This window comes from Acomys minous (genome assembly GCF_964271855.1).
Source record: "Acomys minous genome assembly, chromosome: 19".
In the NCBI taxonomy this organism is placed as follows: Eukaryota; Metazoa; Chordata; class Mammalia; order Rodentia; family Muridae; genus Acomys; species Acomys minous.
This window is the reverse complement of record NC_140499.1, coordinates 39733279-39755601: the sequence shown is the minus strand read 5'-3', so window position 1 is coordinate 39755601 and position 22323 is coordinate 39733279. Positions and strand designations below refer to the sequence as shown.

Sequence of the window (22323 nt, the reverse complement as noted above, 5' to 3'; positions counted from 1 at the left end):
TCTGAAAACAGACGGAGGATACTAGATGTGGAAAGGTTCCTGTCCTTCTTTTAAAGCTGTATGTGTAGTATGTATAATGGCCTAGGTGTGGCCCATGGATTGATCAGGATTTTCTGGAAGTCACAAAGTAACACAAACCATATTGTGGGTAGATGTATGTAGACAGATGTAAATGGACAGACAGAGAGACAGATAGGTGTGCATGCGCATACACACACACACTTGTCTCTTTACTGAGCAGAGAAATTAAAGACAGAGGTCTTATAGGAATTTAACATTAGGCCTCAGGTAGAATGTATATTTGAGCTCTAATGTATATTCATCAGACATTGAATAGTAAGAGCAGAAGAGAAATGTAAAGAAAATTTGAATATTAGTTACAGTAAAAGATGCAGGAAAAATAGGAAGACATTTTAGAAGCCCTTTACTATTTTTCACAGTGTCTGGCATCGCTAGGGAAGGGACAGTGTTTGAAAAGCCACATTACTATTCATGCATTCAAATGAGATGTTACATGAAATCAGGTTACATGCTGCTATTGAGTCAGTTAGAGATTTGCTCCTAATACCTGAGATAGCATCTCAGATTGTCACCCTGACACTTTGTTAAACCAATTCACTACTGGGATAAAAAGTAGGAAGAGCTAACTTTGTATAGAGTGACTCAATGTCACAGACTGTCTTGGCAGTTTTGCTTGGGAATTTTAAGCATGATCTTACACTGATTCAAAATCAACTGCCTTTTACAAGTCCACTATTGGCTGCAGGGTCTTCGAACTTAGCTAAGCTATCCTAATAGGCAAGATATGGTACCTTCTTGTACTATTTGCATCTTGCTGCTGGCTAATAATGCTGATCATCATCTTATGTGCTTGTTTGTACATCTGATTAATTATTCTATAAGAACTAAATATGCATCCTTTCAACTGTTTTTACCCATGCTAATATCCATGCTTCTTTGACAAAATGAACTTTATAAAGAACATTTTCCCCATAGCTTTGGATTTAATATCCCCTGTCACCATCCAGCTGAGGATTTTTGTCTGATTTGTTCAGTTTTTGCATTAATATCTAGTTCTCAAACATTTTCATCAGCCCGAGGAAAAAGTTCCCACCCATCAGCAGTCCCTCTTCTCCCATTTCCCTAGCATACTTCCTGTCGCCAGGTAGATTTTATACTTGTCATCATTTGACCTTTTAAAAATATTTGGCTTCTTTCTCTAAGTTTTGTGTCTTCAAGATTCACTCACATTGTAGCAGACATGAGCACTCTGTTCAGTTTTATTGCTGACCTACCCACTGTGTGAATACACTACATTTCATATGTTCATTCAGTAGTTGGAGAACTTTTTGGTGTCTTTCACTTCATTGGCTGTTAAAAAATATTATCATGCAAATAGTATTGGTCTAACTGGATGGCTACATGTAGAAAAATGCAAAGAGATCCATATTTATCACCCTGCACAAAACTAAAGCCCAAGTGGATTAAAGACCTCAACATAAAACCAGAGACATGAAATCTGTTAGAAGAGAAAGTGGGAAAGAGACGTTAGCTCATTGGCGCAGGAGACAACTTCCTGAACAGAACAAGAGCTCAGGCTCTAAGATCAACCAGTACTAAATGGGACCTCATGAAACTGAAAGCTTCTGTAAGGCAAAGGACACTGTCAACAGAACAAAATGAGAGCTTACAGATTGGCAAAAGATCTTCATCAACCCTACATCTGACAAAGGGATAATATGCAAAATATATAAAGAACTCAAAAAATTAAACACTACCAAAACAAATAACTCAATTTAAAAAATGGGATACAGAACTAAACAAAGAATTCTCAACAGAGGAATATCAAATGGCTGAGAAACACTTAAAGAAATGATCAACGTCCTTAGTCACCAGAGAAATGCAAATCAAAACAACTCTGAGATCCCATCTTACACCTGTCAGAATGGCTAAGATCAAAGACTCAAGTGACAGCACATGCTAGTGTGGATGTGGAGAAAGGGGAACACTGCTCCATTGCTGGTGGGAGGGTAAACTTGTACAACCACTTTGAAATCTCAGAAAGTGCCCAGCTATACCACTCCTGGTCATACACCTGAAAGAGGCTCCATCTTACAACAAGGACATTCACTCAACTATGTTCACAGCAGCTTTATTCATAAGAGCCAGAATCTGGAAACAACCTAGATATCCCTCAACCAAAGAATGGATAAAGAAACTGTGGTACATTTACCCTATGGAATACTACTCAGCTATTAAAAACAAGGAAATCTTGAAAATTTGCAGGCAAATGGATGGGACTAGAAAATGATCATAATGAGTGAGGTAGACCAGATCCAGAAAGACACACATGGTATGTACTCACTTATAAGTGGATGTTAGCCCAACATGGTTGCCCTCTGAGAATCTTCACTCAGCAGGGGATTGGGACAGACACCGGGACTTGCTGCTGGGCCCTGGGTGGAGCACTGAGAGTGGTATGGAAGAATGGGGCATGGAAGGACCCAGCAGAGTCAGAAGCTCCACAAGAAGACCATCAAGGCTGGTCGATCTTGACCCGGGGGGCCTGCACAAACTGTCATACCAACCAAAGACAATGCATGCAGAAAACCTAGATCTGCCTCTTCAGATCTAGCCAATGAACAGCATCTTCTGCAAGGTTGTGGGGAGAGTAGGACTGCCTCTGACATGAACTCTGCTGCCCCTGATTTGATTACTTCCCCTAGGTGGAGAGGCCTATTGACACACAGAGGAAGGGGAAGCAAGCTGATTGAGTGAGACCTGATATGCCATGGCCATATGGTTGGGGAGGAGGAGGTCCCCTTCTGTCAGTTTAGGGGTAATATGGCAGAAGAGGGAAGGAGAGTGGGAACAGGAAGATACAAGTGAGGGGATAACACTCAAGAAATAATCTGAATAAATTACAGTAAATTTAAAAAAGATTGTCATGCATATTTATATACAAGATTTTACATAGATATAGAATTGCAATGCAACAATGTAACTCTTTCACTTGAGCAACTGCCACACTGTTTCCCAAGGGAGTCTCACTATTTCTGCATATGTTGTGTATAAGGCTTTGAGTTTCTTCTTGCTGTCACTCACCCACCTTTTTAGTTATAGTTATCCTCATAGAGAAGACATGGAACCTTCTTGTACTATTTGCACTTTGCTGTTAACTATTGATGTTGATTTTCATCTTGTGTGCTCTTTGGCCATTTGAATGCTGGTATTGATGGTCATAAATAAGCTTGACATGAGTTTGGTAGTTAAATTTCCTCTAGAGGAGAAACATGTGTGCATCAGAAATGAAATGGCCTGTGGAAATTTCACTGTGGCAAAGAGTAGTGGTTGCATTTTTAAGGATATAGTCAAGATTCTAGGATTGTTTTGTAGGTATAAAACTGAGAAGGTACCTGGGGAAACTAAATTTCACATAACACATGTATATTCATTTAAAGAATATCTGAAAATACTTATAATTATATTCCAAAAAAAAAATCACTGAAATTTTTGGTTCAGTTTCTTTTAGGTATTTAGATTTTGCGGCCCATGTGTTTCCATACCTATTAGTCTAGCTGTGTTTCTAGAGATTTCTCCCTAGCTTGGCAGTTACATAAGATGGAAAGTCGTAGCCATTCATAACAGAATTCACTGATTCCCAGCAGAGCCCGAATAAGCCTAGAGTGGCAGGATGGGCAGACATAGGAGAAGTACTGAATAAGGAGTCAGACCCGGGTTCCAGTCTTGCTCCCGGTAGGCCTCAGGGAAGTCCACCTATCCATCCTTTTACTAGGGAAGGCGATGCAACCAGAGGCTCAGAACCCTTCCATCACAAGCCTCCTCAGTCACTTGAGTGTATGCTCTGCAGGCTGGGCCGCCGAAGGAGAACCATGAAACTCTGCAGAGAGCTCTCGGACTTGGTGATCTACACAAACTCGGTGGCAGCCCAGGATATTGTGGATGACGGTAAGGCCTGAGAATCTCTCGCCCTTGTCTACAAGTTTGCTGTTCTTTGCTATTGCTAGTTACTGTTTTCTCTGAGCAGATCATTCCCACACATGCCTGGGACTGTACGGAATCTCATTTGTCAGGGAAATGGTAGCGGACATGATTCTGAGGTCACACATGGGGCTGGGTTGATTATTGGTAGGTGTCTGATTGCCTGGAGGTTGGAGAACTTTCCTACAGGGTGGAGAAGAATTTTATCATGAAAGACAAAGGTAACAGAGGCAGGTCTCACTGTGGAACTTGAACTGTGGAGACCTGATCTACCTTTATGACCAGGTCACAGGTGGCCTGGCTGTTTCCAGTGTGAAGGACCAGAATAAAGAGTAAATTAATTAGCTACAACAATACCCCGGATAGACCATATTTTCTCCTGAACTATTTTGACTTTGAATAAACTAGTTTATTTCACTGGCCGAATTTTTAACAAAAAGAGTAGATATATTTCAGTGTCATTGGTTCTCAATGATCTTCCTTTGTTCTTTTCTTTTAAAAAAGGATTTATGAGTGTTTGAGTGTTTTGCCTGTATGTATGTATGTGTACTGTGGGCACACTTGATGCTTGTGGATGCCAGAAGTCGATATTAGCTACACTAGAACTGGAGTGACAGATGATTGTTAACCACTGTGTGGGTGCTGAGAGCCAAACTCATGCCCTTGGCAAGTGCTCTTATCTTAGGGCCATCTCTTCAGTCCTGTCTCCCTGTTTCCATTCAACTGAATCAAGCTGAGAGGGTCCACTCACAGGTATCCTCATGTCTGAGTCTCCTAGCTGTTCTTTCTTTCCTTGTCTCCTGTTTCATCCCATCACCAAATTCTTATTGAGGCACCATAATCCTGTGGCACTTCAATCAATTTTAATTTTTGCGAAGTGAATGGGAAATCGGAATGTCAATTTTCTCAACGGCCTCAGCACTAAGGCAACAGTGTGGGACAAGGCTCTTGTCTGGACTCCTCACTTGGTTCTTTTTCTCTTGGCCGAGGTCCACAGGCACATCTTTATCTATTCATTGAAAGTTGACTTTTCTTCTACCTGGGTTTGGATTCCTTCTTAAAACAATAGCAGTTATACAACACAAATAAAAACCATCTGTGAGAATATGAAAACCTCAAGACTCTCAACTAGCAGGAGATGCTTTCTTATAATGACAGCCCAGGGCTCCAAGATTAACCCAGGGATTGGCTGAATGGAGCTGAAGGTATAGCTGGTTGACGGAATGAATGTGTTGATCAATAACTACCTTTGGAAATCACAATCCTAGTAGCTTTGGGAACATAATCTTGAGTACTGTTTACCTCTTAAACTTCATCTGGCTTGTCTTACCCCCCCCCCTTAGGACAAAAAACAACAACAACAACAACAACAAAAAAACAAAACAAAAAAAAAAAGAAAAGGAAAGGAAAAAAAGAAAAAAGGAGCAGTACATAATGAGCATGTTGCTTATCTTTATGTAAAACATCTAAATACTATTAAAATACTAACTGATGTGAGCTTAATAAGAAAGCTCATCTTAATGACCCCATGGCATGCCAGTTTATGTGTGTAATCAGAAAAAAAAATAACTCAGATATTGATTACAGCGATGTTCCATATGCACTAGGTTGGTTAATAAGTATATAGTCTCCAACTCTGTTCAAAGCGTTCTCCATCAAAATCTATGCATGCATTCAATTTTAGTTTTGTTGAGATGTGGAAGCTCTGTTCATGTATCCTGTCAGTAATATACATTAATCATTACTTTCAAGGAAAGGGCATGTGCTAGAGAAATCAGTAGGTTAAAAACTGTAGTCCTCCCACCTCCTCCTTCTGAGATCTAAATAGTCCAAGCTCCAGCCATGGAGTGTCACCGACTCAGTTGCCAGCTTTTAACATCTAAGGGAGTGTAGCCTTAAGGACAAGAGGTATCCTGACAGACCACATTGCCAGCAAGCATGACAGACCTTCATTCTAGTCTGTATTTCCATGGATTCAGACACTTATTTGAGGGAGAATGAGGCTTTGGGCAAGCCTGCTCTTTATTCAGGCTGACCGTTTGCAGCAGGTCCGGTGGACAATGAAGTAAATAGGGCCCAGGATATGAGGTTTGGTAAAGGTGTGTAAGATTGTAGCAGCTGTGGAAGTGTAGAGATGGTTCAAGAGATGGGTAGAGACAAAATGGGGAATGTTAGATGTTTGAAGTTTTACTCTGCACAATCCTCACATTTGTAGATTGTAGACTGAGAGTGTTTTGTAGTCCAAGTAGAAACCTCTCCATCTTTATACTTTATAAGGCAGATTGGATAGACGGTCTTCCTTGTTTTTGAAGCATTGCTTTTTAAAAACCCATTTATGTAGTAGAATTAGAGGTTGAGCGCAGGGCCTCATATATGCTAGGTAAATGCTTTACTACTTAATTATGTCCATACATCTTTACATATGTTCATTTTAGGACAGAATTTCAGTTGTCTAAGATGGCATTGAACTTAGCCTCCCAAGTTGTCAAAATTATAGGCCTACTCTGCAGGGACATCTCTCTTATGCCTCTCTTTCAAATAAGCTTTGATTGATTCCTTGAGTAATCAAATCACCTTCAGAACTGAACGTTTCTCTTCACAAAACAGCATTTTTCCTTTGATTTCTTGGAAATGTCAGCTAGTACATGTATTTCATACACACTTTTTATATTCGTTTTTCATTTTTGTGCATATGTGTTGCTTGTATGTGTGTACAGCATTCATGTTGTGGTGGTCAAGCATATGGAGTCCCAAGGATGCAGAGGCCTGACATTTATGTTGGCAGCCATTCTCCATTACTCTTCCAATGTATTCATTGAAGTGGGGTCTCTCAGTTAACTCCACAGCTCACCAATATGGCTACTTTTGCTAGTTAACTTACTGTGGAGCTCTGTTGTCTCCACTTTCCCAAGCTACAATTACAGACAGGCCACCACACCCACTGGATGTATATATGGGCTCTGGGGACATGAACTCTGGTCCTCACAGTTGCATGGCAAGCGCATACTCGCTGAACCATCTCCTCAGCCTACCTGTGAGTTCTTAATGAGCATCTTTAATGTTTGTCTTCCTGGTGTCAGGAGGAAGTTATATATCCAGTTTCATGTATTCACTGTCACCTGTATCTTTGCCAAAGATATTGTTTATTTCATGTACCTACAAAATAAAATTTCCTCCTGCTTCTTTATGCTGACCAGACATGGATCAATGAGACAATTGAATTCTGAGATAATATGGTACCTCACAATCGGATCTTTCATTTAAGAGGTTGGACCCACTTCTGCTTTGGGCCATGCGTGGGCTGTGGCATTGCCCAGTCTTTTATGAGACTGTTGGTTTTGATGCATTTACCATTTTCCCCGTTTCTTTGACTGCTAGGGACCACAGGCAATGTGCTGTCCTTCAGTGAAACAAGAGCGCATCAAGTGGTCCAGCAGAAGTCAGAGCAATTCATGATCTACAACCAAAAACAGCTCACAAGGATTTACCCTTCTGCCTACCGCATTGATTCCAGTAACTTCAACCCTCTGCCCTATTGGAATGCAGGCTGTCAGCTAGGTTTGTATGGCCTGAGAGGCGTGGCCCTCTGCGTGCTCTCCGTACTTGCTAATTGTACTTTGTTTCTACTCTTCTCAAACTCTCAATTTTCACAGTGGCTCTGAACTACCAGTCTGAAGGGCGAATGATGCAGTTAAATCGAGCAAAATTCAAGGCAAATGGCAACTGTGGCTACATTCTCAAGCCCCAGCAAATGTGCAAAGGTAAGCACCAATTTCATACCTGTATCTGTCACTGCAGCTGATATCCCACATTATTATTATTATCATTGTTATTATTATTATTATTATTATTATTATTATTATTATTATTATTGTGGGCACGTGTGTTTCTACGTATGTACATGGAAGTCTGGGGACAGATTTGCGGAGTCTGGTCTTTCCTTCCACCATTATGGGTGCCAGGGATGGGCTCAAGTCAGGGTTCATGGCAAGCATATTACCCATTGGATTGAATTTGTGAAAGTTAGACAATAAAGTGCCTGTTATTTACTTAATTTCAAGTTTTCCTCCTGTTCCTTGTGTTTGTTCTAGACCTGAGATAGCTTAGAAAATTATTGGAATCTGACATAACTGTCCTTATAAAGCTACAGGCATTTAAATACATTATTTATCCATGTCACAGTTGCACCATAGACATTTGCTTTAATGCATCCCATCTCATGGCTTTTGGGAACAGAGCGTAATGAAGAAACAAAGCTATGGACCTGCCTGCTGCTGCTTCTGCTGAAAGTTACTTGATGGTCACATGATAATTTCTTGCTCTAGCAAATGTGATGATAACTGCAACTGTTGTTTCTTTGTTTGATAAACTTAAGCTGTGTGTGTGCTTATGTATGTGTGTGCCTGTGTGCCTGTGTGCCTGTGTGTATGTGTGTATGTGTTCCTATGTTACCGACCTCTGCTTTACTTGGCCTAGGTACTTTCAACCCTTTCTCTGGTGATCCACTTCCTGCCAACCCCAAAAAACAGCTCATACTGAAAGTGATCAGTGGACAGCAACTCCCCAAACCTCCTGACTCCATGTTTGGAGACCGAGGCGAGGTAAGCTACACTTGACTGCCTAACCAGTTAAGTAGGGGATTGTGTTATTGTTCTTAAGCCATCACCTGTGTCTCTAGGAGTCTGTGTGTTGGGAGGTACAGGTGTGTGTGTGTGTGTGTGTGTGTGTGTGTGTGTGTGTGTGTGTGAGCACTGACCTCCACTTCTCAGACACGAGCTGGTTTTCTGTCAGTTACACAGCGTTCTTACAGGGCTGTTTGTGTCACCTGTTCAAGAGGCATGCTACTAGTTCACAGCTGAAGATTGATACTGGCAGTGCTAAAGTCAAGATGTAAGAGACAAAGGCTAAGTTCATTACTAACAGAATCATGGCAAAAGCATTTGGTTAGTCTCCAGATTCCACATGTCCAGCAGCCTTCCTTGCTGCTGATGTGATGCGATGTGGCCACATGCAGGCTGCTGTTACCAGCTGCTGCACCTCTGTTGCAGGATGCAATAGCGTTTTGTCCTCTGCCCACTGGTCAGTCCTGTTCCCATATCCTCCTCTCAGGGCAGGGCCATTGCTCCAGGCTTTGCACGTGAACCTTCCCAGCTCTCATATCTGGATCTTACGGTTGGGGACACTCAGCTCTGCGTGTTCATACTACTGTGAATTTACTCATGTCAAACTTCATCTGACCTGTATGCAGTGCTGTACCGGCCGTACTGTGATACGCTCACTTCACCTTCCTAGCCTCATTCCTTTCTTCATAATAGCTCCTTGAAATCTCTCTGTACTTTTAACAGAAGTGCAGTGCCCTCCTTTTCAGAGAGGAAAGCATCAGACAGGGCCGTCACCTCCACGTCTCCTACAGCTGTCTCCCATGGACTCATCACTCTGTATTTATTTCTTGCTTTTACCTTCTGCTCTGCCCTTGACAGCACAATAGTTAATTGGTATGATCAGAAAGCTATGCTTACATCTTTATGTTTGAAGAAAGGAATACATGTTTCCTATGTCTCTTTCATTTTCCATTTTGAGAAGTATTTAGCCCCAGAAAAGTTTCAACAATAGTACAATGGATCCTCTCAATTGACTAATTAAATGACTAGATTATATAACAATGCCGTACTGTCCTTTCATATATACAAATAAGAATGCTTGTTGGGAGGACATACCTTTGCTCTCATTGGCATTTTCCTATAAAACGACAGCAAATGCAGTATGATCTAATACAGCACCCATATCCAATCTTTTCATCCTGTCCTTAAATTGTCTATCTTCTCTTTTTCAATTGAATCACATGCAACTTTTTATTATTGTTTTTCTTTAGCTTTCTGTGATACAAAATAATTGTCTAGTTTTTAAAAAATTTTGATTTTATGAGATTGGCACAATATAGCCATCCTACTCAGGACAGACATTTAAGTAAATTTCAGTGTTTAACCATTATGACTGCCACTTTTCTGAGCTTTTGTGTACTGATGACTGTCTTATGTCAATTGGGTATATATCCTGAACTGAAATTGTAGATTCTTTGAGTAAAACTATGTGTAGCATTAGCAAATATTGGCAAAAAGAATTCATGTTTAAATTCCATTCTTCACTCATATATATAAATCTTCTCTACCTGGTTCTATCATTTCTTTTATTAATTATGTAATAGCATCCAGTGTTGCTGACATGCAAACATTTGGCTTGTTTACTCTCAGAATAATGAACACGTGTGTGCATGTGACATTGGCAATAATACTTCCTCCTTTTTATACAGATCATTGACCCCTTTGTTGAAGTTGAAATTATTGGGCTGCCAGTAGACTGCTGCAAGGATCAAACTCGTGTGGTGGATGACAATGGTAAGATGGCAGTCAGTATGCTTCCTGAGGAGGCACTCTGAGCTCCAGTTTGCACTGACAAGAAGTGTGCCATGTAGAAGAGCAAGATGGCTGTGATCTGTAACTGCCATCCAAGTGTATGGTAAACACATTGATAAAAAGTCAACCCCTCTCCAAGTTCTACTTCCTTTCTGAAAAAGGAAAGTAAATTCTATCAATCACACACTCGACCGTTTTGCGCTATAAAAAGCCTCAAGCTCATTAAATAATGACAGACTTGAAATCAGGAGACTCCTGGTGAACAAAGGAGATTATATTTCTTGTTGACACTGTAATAACCTCCCAGTTATTTCTACAATAAGAAAAGAAGGTTTGGTTAACAGCTGAAGAGCTGACATTGGCACATGGTCTATTTTGATACAATTATTATAGTCAAGACTCCTGGGATGCTTGGTAAGTCTTCCTATTGAAAAGTGTGAGTGACATTTTAAAGACCTGGGCTCAGAGCTCACCTAAGGAAATGCTTCCCAGTGTGTCGCTTACAATGTGAGGTGTGTGTTCTAATAAAGGGGTCTCCTCAAAGCTTTCACTCATGAGGCCCACATGTTTAGTCAGTTTCTCTTGGCTTTGTTTGTTTTTGTTTTTGAGCATGAAAATGTCTGAAAATTGAGCCTGAATGCTCTGGCATATTAATTTCTTAAATATGGTTGAGTAGCCAGCATTTCAATAATGGCAAGAAGGCATTACCTCTAGTATATTTTTCTGGATAATCTTATAGTTATATTTGTTTGTTCTATAGTGACAGGTATTACTTCATACATATTTTTAAATTTAGAATAACTAGTATTCTAAAATAATTTGAAATCATGGTTCATCAAAACATCTGAGAAATCACTGGTTCATAGGGAGCCCTTGTTAGTTGTCCAAGGATAGGGGGAGACTGTGAGGAAACAACATCCTTAAAAATGCCCTTCCTATGTTGGATCTTCTCAGGGCTTAAGAAATCATTCCTTCTTTTTTTTTTTTTACTTACAGAAGTAACTGGGAGGTCACTAGAAAGTTAACAAGAAAGATAATCTCCTTCCTTCACCAGGAGACTCCCTGGCTTTCAGCCTATCATTATTTACTGAGCTCAAGGCCGTTTATAGTGCAAAGTGACGGACTCCTCCTGGATGTGTCTGTCTGATAGAACTTACTTTCCTTTTTCAGAAAGGAACCAGAAACATTGCCAGTTGTAGACTTCTTAGCAGTTTTCTATAATTATTTTGCCAGAGAAAATTTCTCCAAGAAATAAATGCCTTTTGTTGTTTTGTATTTAGCCTTAGCACATATTCCATTACTCTAATAGTACTTGAGCTGAGTCTTTGGGAAAGAAATAGGTTTATAAAAAGATCCCATGGTGTTGGAGGTGGCCCCAGCTTTTGCAAGAGCTACTTGACCAATTCTCATCACGGCAGGATTATGTGTGAGAGATCACATGGTAATTTGGGAACTTGCCAAGAGACAGGCTTGCTCTATAACAGCTCTAGTGGGAACTCACAGTATCTGGCAAGGAATCATCAGTATCTTCTGGGCTTAGGATCACAATGACATGACAACCTTACACTTGGCTCTACATCGTAACATAGCCACAGGGGGTGTGAAGATTGCCGCATAATAATTCTTAGAGGACAAACCACACACAAACTATAGCAGTATTTAAACCAAGACATACGCTTTCTGTTTCATTTCAGTATCTGTGGAAAGAGACTAAGTTCTTGCTTCATGAGAAGCCACTAAGAATGTGCAGTGCACAGTCTAATTTGGACCTCTTGTTTACTGTATGATGTGGGCATATTTCTGTGAACAGCAGTTCTCTAAACTATATAATGAGCTACAAATATTTTGGACTTTCAAAAGCATAAGCATGTCTTACTTGTAAAAATTTGAAGTCATAGTTTGAAACTTGATAACTTATGTATGTATGTTTTTTTTGTTTGTTTGGTTTTTTTTTGTTTGTTTGTTTGGTTTTTTTTTTTTTTTTTTTCGAGACAGGGTTTCTCTGTGTAGCCTTGACTGTCCTAGACTCACTTTGTAGACCAGGCTGGCCTTGAACTCACAGCAGTCTGCCTGCCTCTGCCTCCCGAGTGCTAGGATTAAAGGTGTGTGCCACCACGCCCGGCTGTGTGTTTTTTATTACATAGACAAAACCAAGCTGGGTGTGGTAGCTTGTGTTTATAATCCCAGCACATGGGAGGAGGATAATGAATTCAAAGCAAACCTGGACAACTGAATGAAAACCCTGTCTCAAGATAGATAGATAGATAGATAGATAGATAGATAGATAGACAGACAGGATGAACAAAGGAAAGCCACGAGCCCCTGGCCTGCTACTCTTGAAGGGTTTCTGTAGGAGTTAATTAGAACTGTGTGTGTGTGTATATATATATATATATATATATATATATATATATATATATATATATATATATATATATCAGAATTAACAACTACAAAGCACCTTATGAATAGTAGCTGATGGTCACTTACTCCACCAGGAGAAGCTTTGGTAGGTTTAGAAATATGATTCCATCAAGGGGTAACTTTCTGTAATGTTGCTGCTAAAATGCTCTTAGAGTGCTACTATAATTTTTAAGCTTATTGAAGCATTTTAATGACTATTAATAAGCTTCTTGATACAACGGGGCACCAGAGATGAATAGAATTGATGGGATAATTTACAGGCAATTCTCCTACCAATTATTTTCTAGCAGTGGAGTAAACTCAGAGGCTTTACTTCAGCAGGGCATCCTGAAGAGGTTTGGGCATCTTCATGAGTTTAATAGCCATTACAAGTGATTTTCACTGTCTGCTCTACAGACATCGCTACTAAATCATTTCCAGCCAAGTTCTTTGCCTTTTTCTTGATTTTTCTTTTTTCTTCTATTTTTCTGTTTCTCTAAGGATTTAACCCTGTGTGGGAAGAAACCCTAACATTTACAGTTCACATGCCAGAAATAGCTTTAGTTCGGTTCCTCGTGTGGGATCATGATCCTATCGGAAGAGACTTTGTGGGACAACGGACTGTGACCTTCAGCAGCCTAGCACCTGGTAGGTATAAGCTGACTTTTTATATCTAAATTGGCTATTCCTGTTTTGGTTTTCTTTGTTTTCTGCTGGTATCTAGAGCCTAGCATATGCTGGATAAATCTTTTCTCTTTGGAAAATGTAATACATGAAACAGGACAAAGAGGATATTTATCAAATTGATTATATAAATTAGTTTGTGTGTTATATGATAGGTGTGATGTAACATGCTATATAAAATGTGAAGAATGATAGTAAAGACACATAATTAATTCCCTTGTACTCTCTCTGGAATTTGCCAAATGCAAATTCAGTGGAAAGAACTATTTTATTTATTCATTTATTTGTTTATTTATTTATTTGTTTATTTATTTTGCTTTTGCAGGCTACCGGCATGTCTACTTGGAAGGACTCACAGAAGCATCCATTTTTGTCCACATAACAATCAATGAGATCTTCGGAAAGGTGAGAAAGGTCATAGACATTCAACAATACTATGGACTTCAAGAAAGTTACTGTTTCATGAGGAAATGTACATTTGACAAGTGGTCTTTGTGTGTGTGTGAACTCAGCAGGCTCAGTCAGTGCTCCAGCCTCAGCCCTCTGCTCAGAGGTGTGTTCATTGCATCCTCCCACAGGTCCTTTCTAGGTTGAATAGAATTGAGAAGGCTATCATACTTTCAGGCAATCATTTTGATGAGAATGATGAAGACTGTTAAAATTAGAATTTTATTGTAATTCAAAAAAAAGACCCCATTTTCTACGGAAGGAAATGTGGTATCTCAGAGGTTCAGTGAATGGCCTATGCTAATCTAGCCATGATTCCAGCCATGGCTAGGCAGGGTGCATTCATATGGAACCACTGGAAATTGAAAAAAAGGTGTGAATGGATTTAAAACTACCCACAGAGGTAATTGAGAGAGGAAATGAGGGGGAGACAAAAAGGAGATTAGAATGAAAGGGAGAAGAGGGTGAGAAGAGACAGAGAGAGGGAGCTAGGGAGAATGAAATAGGGAGAGAGACAAAGTATCACAAAAAGGTGTCTCGCTCTGCCTAGTTCTTTCTCCCTTCATTATAGAATGGGATGGTGCTTTACACAGCAGTGGCTGGTCTTCTGGTCATGCCAAGTGCTGGAGACTTGGGTCCAGCTATGGATTTTCAGAACTAGACGTAGTTTGGGGGTCAGTGTGGGTGGGGGATGCAGAATGGAACAGTGCCCGGGGTTGCCCCATAGCACTGGCGTTCTCTCCAAAATCACTCTCCCTGCATAAATGTGAGGTAAAAATAGTACCTTCTTCACAAATAAGTTTGTTATTCTTTGCCAGTTGCCTGGCATGGAGGAAATGAGCATTCTGTTGGCTAACATCAGTATCACCATGACCACAGGCTAACTGGAGACCGAGTTGGGAGTGTAGGTTTAGCCACTCTTGGTTAACATCAGTATCGCCATGACCACAGGCTAACTGGGCATTGAGTTGGGAGTGTAGGTTTAGCCACTCTTGGTTAACATCAGTATCGCCATGACCACAGGCTAACTGGGCATTGAGTTGGGAGTATAGGTTTAGCCACGTATCCGTCAGCAGAAGGGAACAAATGACTTTTATTTCTCAAAATACTGAAGGTAAAAGCTTTAGATCTTGAGTTCCTATTTATACAGCTTGTTGGTCTCTGTCTTTTAGTCTGAATAGAAACATAGATGAATGATTTGCAGACGATGGCTGGATTCTAGAAAGCCCAGTTTTTACTCTGTTATTTCTACCTCTCATCAGGGTGGCAAGAAATAATAAGATGAAACATTTGCTTAAAACTTATCCCAGAAATAAAATACAAATAAAGTATTCTATATAACCTCTGTTTCATTCCTAAATAAATGACTATTTTTGGGGGTCATTTATTATTTTCAAGGTACATCTGGATTGGGCCACTCACCCCATAGTTTTGTGGTGTTGAGTTGAGCAGGGAATGAACAGAAGAAGAAAGTGCATCAGAAGTGGGAGGAAGGGTTATACAGATGTGCACGGTTTTTTTTTTCATGCTTATTGGTACCACCTTCTTGAATGAGCCCAAACTGTGTTTTGTTGTGTTTTTGTTTCCTTCCCTGCAGTGGAGCCCTTTAATCCTCAACCCCAGTTATACCATATTGCACTTTCTAGGAGCTACAAAGGTAGTTTGTCAGCATGCCTCTGCATTCTCACTCTTGAAATGGCTGTGGTGGCATGCCTCGCCTCCTCGCGTCTTTCCATCTCTGCTTACCACCATTTTGAAACACACATTTGTTGCTTCAGTGCTGCTGAAGTTTTTGTCACTTTGCTACCCGTTGAAACTTCTCCCATATTATAGGTAACTTTTCCTACCGTCTCTAGGTAGGAAAGTTCTGGCAAGGTTGGCCATGAAATTGAAAGGCTGCCTTCCTCACAGCATCAAGTTGATGAGATGTGCATGGCAGTGTATGAACCTCCTGTGAGCTGCTTTCTTATTTTCAACATGCTCCGATCAGTGACTGCGCAATTTTACTTCATATTCATTCTTCATGGAGCTGTCATTTCAAACACAGTTGCTCTTATGGCGCCATGTGCTTAGTGTGTGCTTGGTCCTTTTGTATCCTCAGAACAGACAGCTCCAAGGTCTGAAGGGACTGTTCAACAGGAACCCCAGGCACAGCGCTTCAGAAACCAGCTCCCATTATGTCCGCAAGAGATCGATTGGAGATAGAATTCTGCGGCGCACAGCCAGTGCTCCGGCCAAAGGCAGGAAGAAGAGCAAAGTGGGCTTCCAGGAAATGGTTGAGATAAAAGATTCTGTCTCTGAGGCCCCAAGAGATCAAGACGGCATCCTGAGGAGGACCACGCGGAGTCTGCAAGTGCGCCCTGTCTCTATGCCTGTTGACAAGAGCCTTCTGGGGGCTTTGTCTCTACCTGTATTGGAAGCAGCAAAAGATGTGGATGGAAAAGAAACCTCTCTGGGTAAGATGCTTTCAGTTTTTCTAAGCTGCTTTTTTGTCCATTGTTTCCATTATGGTAGAGCTACCATTCTGCAATTAAAATATCCTGAAAAATAAACAATTTTCATGTTAATACTATGTAAGAAGATTTTACTCTTTGGGTAAGAAAGTTAAAAAAAAAAGGAGCCATTTCCTCTGCTCCTATGGCTTTAAAATAACATTTCCATGAGGGGGGGGGGAAGCATCAGGTGTAATGGCCTACAGCATGCCAATATGAGGAGAACCAACAAAATATAGTGCTTGTTTTCTGAGTGGTAGTATATTTGGAACAGGGACAAGAGGTTTAAAAAGGTATTGTTCTGAGGCTGTCCCAGGTCTGAATGGCCTCATCCTAGCTTTTCTGGTATTGAACTCAGCCGCATTACTTTTCACTATTTAAAACTTCTGTGGTTGGGAACGTTTATGGTGAAAGGATGCTGTTACACACACACACACACACACACACACACACACACACACACACACACACACCTTCCTTAAGGTGTGGGTGAGGCAGTGTTCTCCTCCTATGATACCACTTCCCAGCTCTGGACAGTGGCAGCAATGGTGACATACCCATGGCTATTGCTTGGGTGTAGGATCCACAAGTGTAAGAATTGGGAGCCATCTTTTTCCTTATCGTGGAGTACAATGGTCTCACTTGAGCAACTTGCTAAAGAGCAATGACCCCTTGACAAAATGACAAAGAGCTTTTAAAGTTTGTATCCCTGACTCTTTTTCCTGTTTCAAAACTGTGTCCACTGACTGTGTCTGGAATTGTCTCCAACAAGTAGAATGCAATGCTTTGTTTTTGCATTTTAGCAAAGTTGGTCTTTATCCAAACAAAATAATTTCAGTGGTTTATTTTCCCACAAATGCTGCTCTGTTTGTATTGGTTCTTATTATAAGATGTTCTACAGAGAAAGAGCAAAGCCAGTTCTTGAATACTTATTAGAAGAAAGGAGAGAGGCAAAACTTGAAAACTTCCCTGTTTGCAAGGCCCTGGAGTCTATGTAGCACTGGGGAAAATGCTAAAAAGCTTGCTAAGAGAGTCTCAGAGAAGAGAGGACATACATGGCTTCAGAGTTATTGTAAAAGCCCGTTTCAGCAAAGCAAAGATATGTTAGTAGAAATCTGTATTGATTAGTCTTCTAACTTCCGAAGATGCTAAGCCAAGAGGAGGAGCTGGGAACCAAGGGAGAGATAATCCTTCTTTCCCGCATTTAAAAAGATCTGAGAACTAATCACATGCATTGAACTTACAGCAAATATGGATGGATACCCAGTTATTGCACTGATCCCAGTTACACTGCACGGAAAAGATTAGGTAGAGAAAAAGCAGAAGACAAAATTCTAAATAATCTGTCTCTACAAAAGCAGCTGCTTCTGAAAGTGATGTCATGGAATATTTAATTGTTTACAATTTGGGAAACATTTTTATATGATAAATATATTTTTAATGAAGAGAAACTATGTTAGTGAAAAATTCTGTATCCATATACCATGGCAGTGAATGAGTTAATAGAAAATTAAATAATCAGATCAAAAATAGTTAAAGATTGAGCATTGTCTCAGCACATATCAAATAGGATGCAATATCCCAGATTACTATGAATTGTATGTTTTTACAGTTTTCTTTATTTTTAACATCTTACTACCACTTTTGAAGGGAAGGAGGGATGAATACAGTATAATTTTTTGTAATAAAAACAAAAAAATATTATCATCTGAATATGACATATTAGCAGGGATTTGGAATTGATGACTGATTATTTTTTCACTTTAAGCCAGTAGAAATTAATAGTTTTGTGCACATATTGTATCTTCCAACTGTGTTAGAAATTAATTGGTTAGATTAAATATTGTGCCAAAATGTCTTCGAAAATGGTATCATTTGTGGTTTGCCTGTTGCTAATCCATGTATAACTTTGAGAGCTGATAGTGTCTTGTTTACTGGTGCCATAGTGCGTTGTTTAACAGAGCTGTCTTGTTCTGTTTTTATTGACATGCTCCTGTGTAGTACAGATCTGAATAGGAAGCAGCGTAAGGTAATCCTCGCCATGCAAGCACAGTAACTCATTGACATTTTCTGGACAATGAATATTACATCCTCAGCTGATGTAATAGACATTCAAAAGGAAGCCCAGTGAAGTTCCTATAAATATATATATTTTTTCCATTTATCCATCACACAGACACTGTGTTGCAAACTTCTGCTTACCCATAACTATATTCTGTCACAATGTAAAACAGATTTACATTCTCCATTTGTCTGTGTCAAGACAAACATGAGTGTTCCAGGCCCTGCATAAAGTGACACACTTTACCTAAAACGTTGTTTGCTTTATTTAGCAGAGGACAAGGATGACGGAAGAAAGGAGGTGGCAACTATGAAAACCCCACATTTTCCAAATTTCAACAAAAAGCTATCCTGCTCCTCCAGTGCCCTCCTCCACAAAGACGCCAACCAAAGGGATGACACTCTTTCAGCTGCCAGTGTATCAAACCCAGAACAGGGTGGAGGACCGGGTGCAAAGGGCGGGAGAACCAAGCCAAATGTGACAGATTATCACCAGGAAAGCCACAGTCCCCAAAAATTTCTCTCTCCGAGGCAGCATCTGGCCCTTGATCCTGCAGTGAAAGGACCGCAAGATCTGCGCGGAGTGAAAACCATTGAAAAGGACCATTCTGAGGGCTTAGCGGGAGGGAAAAGCGTGTCGTGTGGAAACGTTCTTTCTCAGAGCGCTCTGGAGGTGGAGAACGTGGAAGGCATCGGGGCCAAAGGCAGAGCAGCAACATCCTTTTCTCTGTCTGATGTCTCCGCGCTCGCTTCTGACAACCCAGATTTGCATTCCACTGCCATTCTGCAGGACACTGAAATTTCCAATCTCATTGATGATGTCACTTTAACAAATGAGAGTGAATCGGGCAGTTCCATCTCAGCACTGATTGGCCGGTATGAAGAGAGCAACCACCAGGCTAACGTGGCTGTGGTTTCTCATCTCCCTAGCCCCAGTATGACGTCAGGAGGTGCTCCGTTGCCGATCCCATTGGGCCTACAAATACCCTTCACACGTGGTTTTTCCCAGGGGAAAGCCAAGGCCTCCTTCTTGTGCTCGTCTCCTGAGCTGATAAAGCTCTCTAGTGCTGAGACCACCAAACCGGCAAATAACACAGTTGCTTGTGGAATGATTGGCTCTTCCGTTCTTAAACCAAAGCCAGGAAATGAGGCTTCTGAGAAAGCCAAGGCAAGGGTCATGGAAAGCAACCTGCCTGGGTCCACGGATGCTTCTCCTTGTCAGTTTCCTCCAAGCCCCATCCATGCAGAGCGCGAGGGACTAGTAACCAGCAGCCCTGCTCTTTCCACGGAGTTGGTCCTGGAAGATCTAACAGCCGACCCGGCTCTCGGTGTCAATTCTGCGGAGAGCAGCCTTGTGGAAATCGATGGAGAATATGACAGCCTGTCTCTAACAACCTGTGACTACAGGGGAGAAGGTCCGAATCAACTTGTTTCTCCACTAAAACTGCACCACAGCCAGGACATGGGGGAACATATCCAGAGAGGCTTGAGAAACGGCTACTGTAAAGAGACACTCCTCCCTTCTGCCCCTGAAACATTGAACAATATCCAAGGTGTCAAAACTCAAAGTATTTCTCATCTAACCTATCAGGGTGCTGGCTTTGTGTATAACCCTTTCTCAAGTTCAGATGCAAAAACAAACGAAATCTCTGGGCCCCAGCAGCCTAGGGCTCCAGATGTGCATGCCTCCACACCCACACAGTTAACGCATCCTCCTTTGGCTGCTTTGAAACTGCCCAGCCCATGCAAATCCAAAAGTCTGGGGGACTTAACATCAGAGGACATTGCCTGCAATTTTGAAAGCAAATACCAGTGTATTAGTAGGAGTTTTGTAACAGATGGCATTAGAGACAAGAGTGTGACTCTGAAGACCAAGTCATTAGAACCTTTAGACGCCCTGACTGAACAGCTCCGGAAGCTGGTGTCGTTTGACCAAGGAGACAACTGTCAAGTGCTGTATTCCAAGCAGGATGTCAATCAGTGTCCCAGGGCGTTAGTCAGAAAGTTGTCTTCTAGAAGTCAGAGCAGAGTACGCAACATTGCCAGCCGTGCCAAGGAGAAGCAGGAAGCTGGCAAGCAAAAAGCTATGACCCACAGCACCAGAGGAGGTGTGGTCCTTAGAAGTAAACCGCCAGCTCCTGCTCTGGCCGTGAACCGTCACTCCACAGGATCATACATTGCCAGCTACTTGAGGAACGGAAAAGCCGGTGGCCTGGAGGGTCGAGGCAACCCCGAGGGAGCATGCGCAGCCCTTCGCTACGGCTATGTGGACCAGTTTTGTTCCGATAATTCAGTTCTGCAGACTGAGCCAAGCAGTGAAGATAAACCAGAAATTTATTTTCTTTTGAGGCTGTGAATTACATAAAGCTGCATTTTCATTGTTTACATGATATTCTATAGGCTGTTAGAAAATTTTCCATTGTCAATAAATACAATACGGGGCTTTGAAATGATTTTCAAATGCATTTTTAAACTTGTATTGGTCTCCCTTTGACTCCATGTGTTTTCTTAGTTCATGCCTTTGTATTTAGATTCTGTGACACTTCCCAGGACCCCGTGATCTCTACCCCCAGGTGTTGTAAAGTGTGTCAGTATGAAATGTGTGCATGCCCTCTACGTGAAACTTCTCAGCAGTTTGGGTCACAGTGTGCATATGTTGCACAACAAAACTCTTCCCTGTGTCCTTGGATCCCAGTCACAGAGGCTGTCCTTGTTACTCACTAAGTGTTGAGCTGATTAAGATTAGGTTTGGCAAACAATAAAGGGATGGATTCTTTATTTGAAGCCACATTCTCCTTTTTAATTGAGAGACCCAGATTCAGTTTTAGAATTCATTTAAAAGAAACGTTTTAAATAGGTACCTTGCCCTTTATTATTTTCACACCCCACCCAAAGTGGGAATTCCACAAAAGATGCATAGCATCCCTGCAACCCCCTCAAGCCCCTTTTAGAATAAATAGGCTGTGAGGAAGAAAATGAACGTCTGTGTGTAAGGACAAAATGGTTTGTTTTGCATACATTTTGTTACATATTTTTGCTAATGGCTTTATATGTAACAAGAATCCAGTTGGCAAGCTGTCTGCCGTACTTTTGGATTATCTGATATTATAGATTGAAAATAATGGCTTTCAGAATGAGAGACTTCTAGCCGGGCACGGTGGCTTCCGCCTTTAATCCCAGCAGGTGCAGATGGATCTCTGAGTTCGAGGCCAGCCTGATCTACATAGTGAGCTCCAGGCCAACCAGAGCCACTTAGTAAGCCCCTGTCTCAACAACAACAACAACAACAACAACAAGAGAGTGAGGGACTTACATTAGACTTAAAACCCAAAGTAGTACAAGTGGAAAACTTTCCCAAAGCTTTCAAGAAAGAGTATTTTCTCATAATCCAAGTGAATAGATAATTAAAAGAAACCTTTTCCCTTTAGGGAACCAAGTAACTATATTTTAGTACTGACATATATTATTTTCATCGTGAATCCATTTTTTATTGCATGTTCAGGTGTCATTTGCTTTTTGTATCATGAATTACAATGATGTTCTTCCTGGACTTCATAAAAATATAATTAAAGCAGATTTTTGAACACTTGGGTGCTTTTATTTTTTTCTAAAAAACCAAAAACAAGTAAAGCCACAGCTGAAGTTTGTATGTTAACTGTTGAGTGAGGCACCAGAAGCTCTTGGATGTGTGGTTCCCACTATGTGCTTGTAGCAGAATTGGGAGGTTTCATTGTCAGAGATGGTTTTACACAGCAGTTTATGTCTCTGGATATTTTCATTATGTTGAAAACATGCACATTTTTATTTTTAATTTTTAGATA

General features: G+C 40.8%; 1 protein-coding gene across 9 annotated transcripts in view; it reads left to right on the top strand.

The window, feature by feature from the left end:
• Positions 1-22088, top strand: part of PLCH1 (phospholipase C eta 1) — a 207545-nt gene extending 185457 nt beyond the window's left edge. For 5 of the 9 annotated variants that reach the window (XM_084769032.1, XM_084769033.1, XM_084769031.1 and 2 more), the window contains 10 exons: positions 3872-3969; positions 7381-7560; positions 7656-7763; positions 8479-8603; positions 10313-10397; positions 13320-13466; positions 13828-13907; positions 15547-15606; positions 16051-16405; positions 18775-22088. In XM_084769032.1, coding sequence (XP_084625158.1) covers positions 3872-3969; positions 7381-7560; positions 7656-7763; positions 8479-8603; positions 10313-10397; positions 13320-13466; positions 13828-13907; positions 15547-15606; positions 16051-16405; positions 18775-20858 — 3322 coding nt within the window. In that variant the 3' untranslated portion in view covers positions 20859-22088. The remainder of the gene's footprint in view (positions 1-3871; positions 3970-7380; positions 7561-7655; positions 7764-8478; positions 8604-10312; positions 10398-13319; positions 13467-13827; positions 13908-15546; positions 15607-16050; positions 16406-18774) is intronic. The other 4 variants (XM_084769038.1, XM_084769037.1, XM_084769034.1 and 1 more) reach the window with 3 other exon arrangements.
• The last annotated feature ends 235 nt before the right edge of the window (positions 22089-22323 follow it).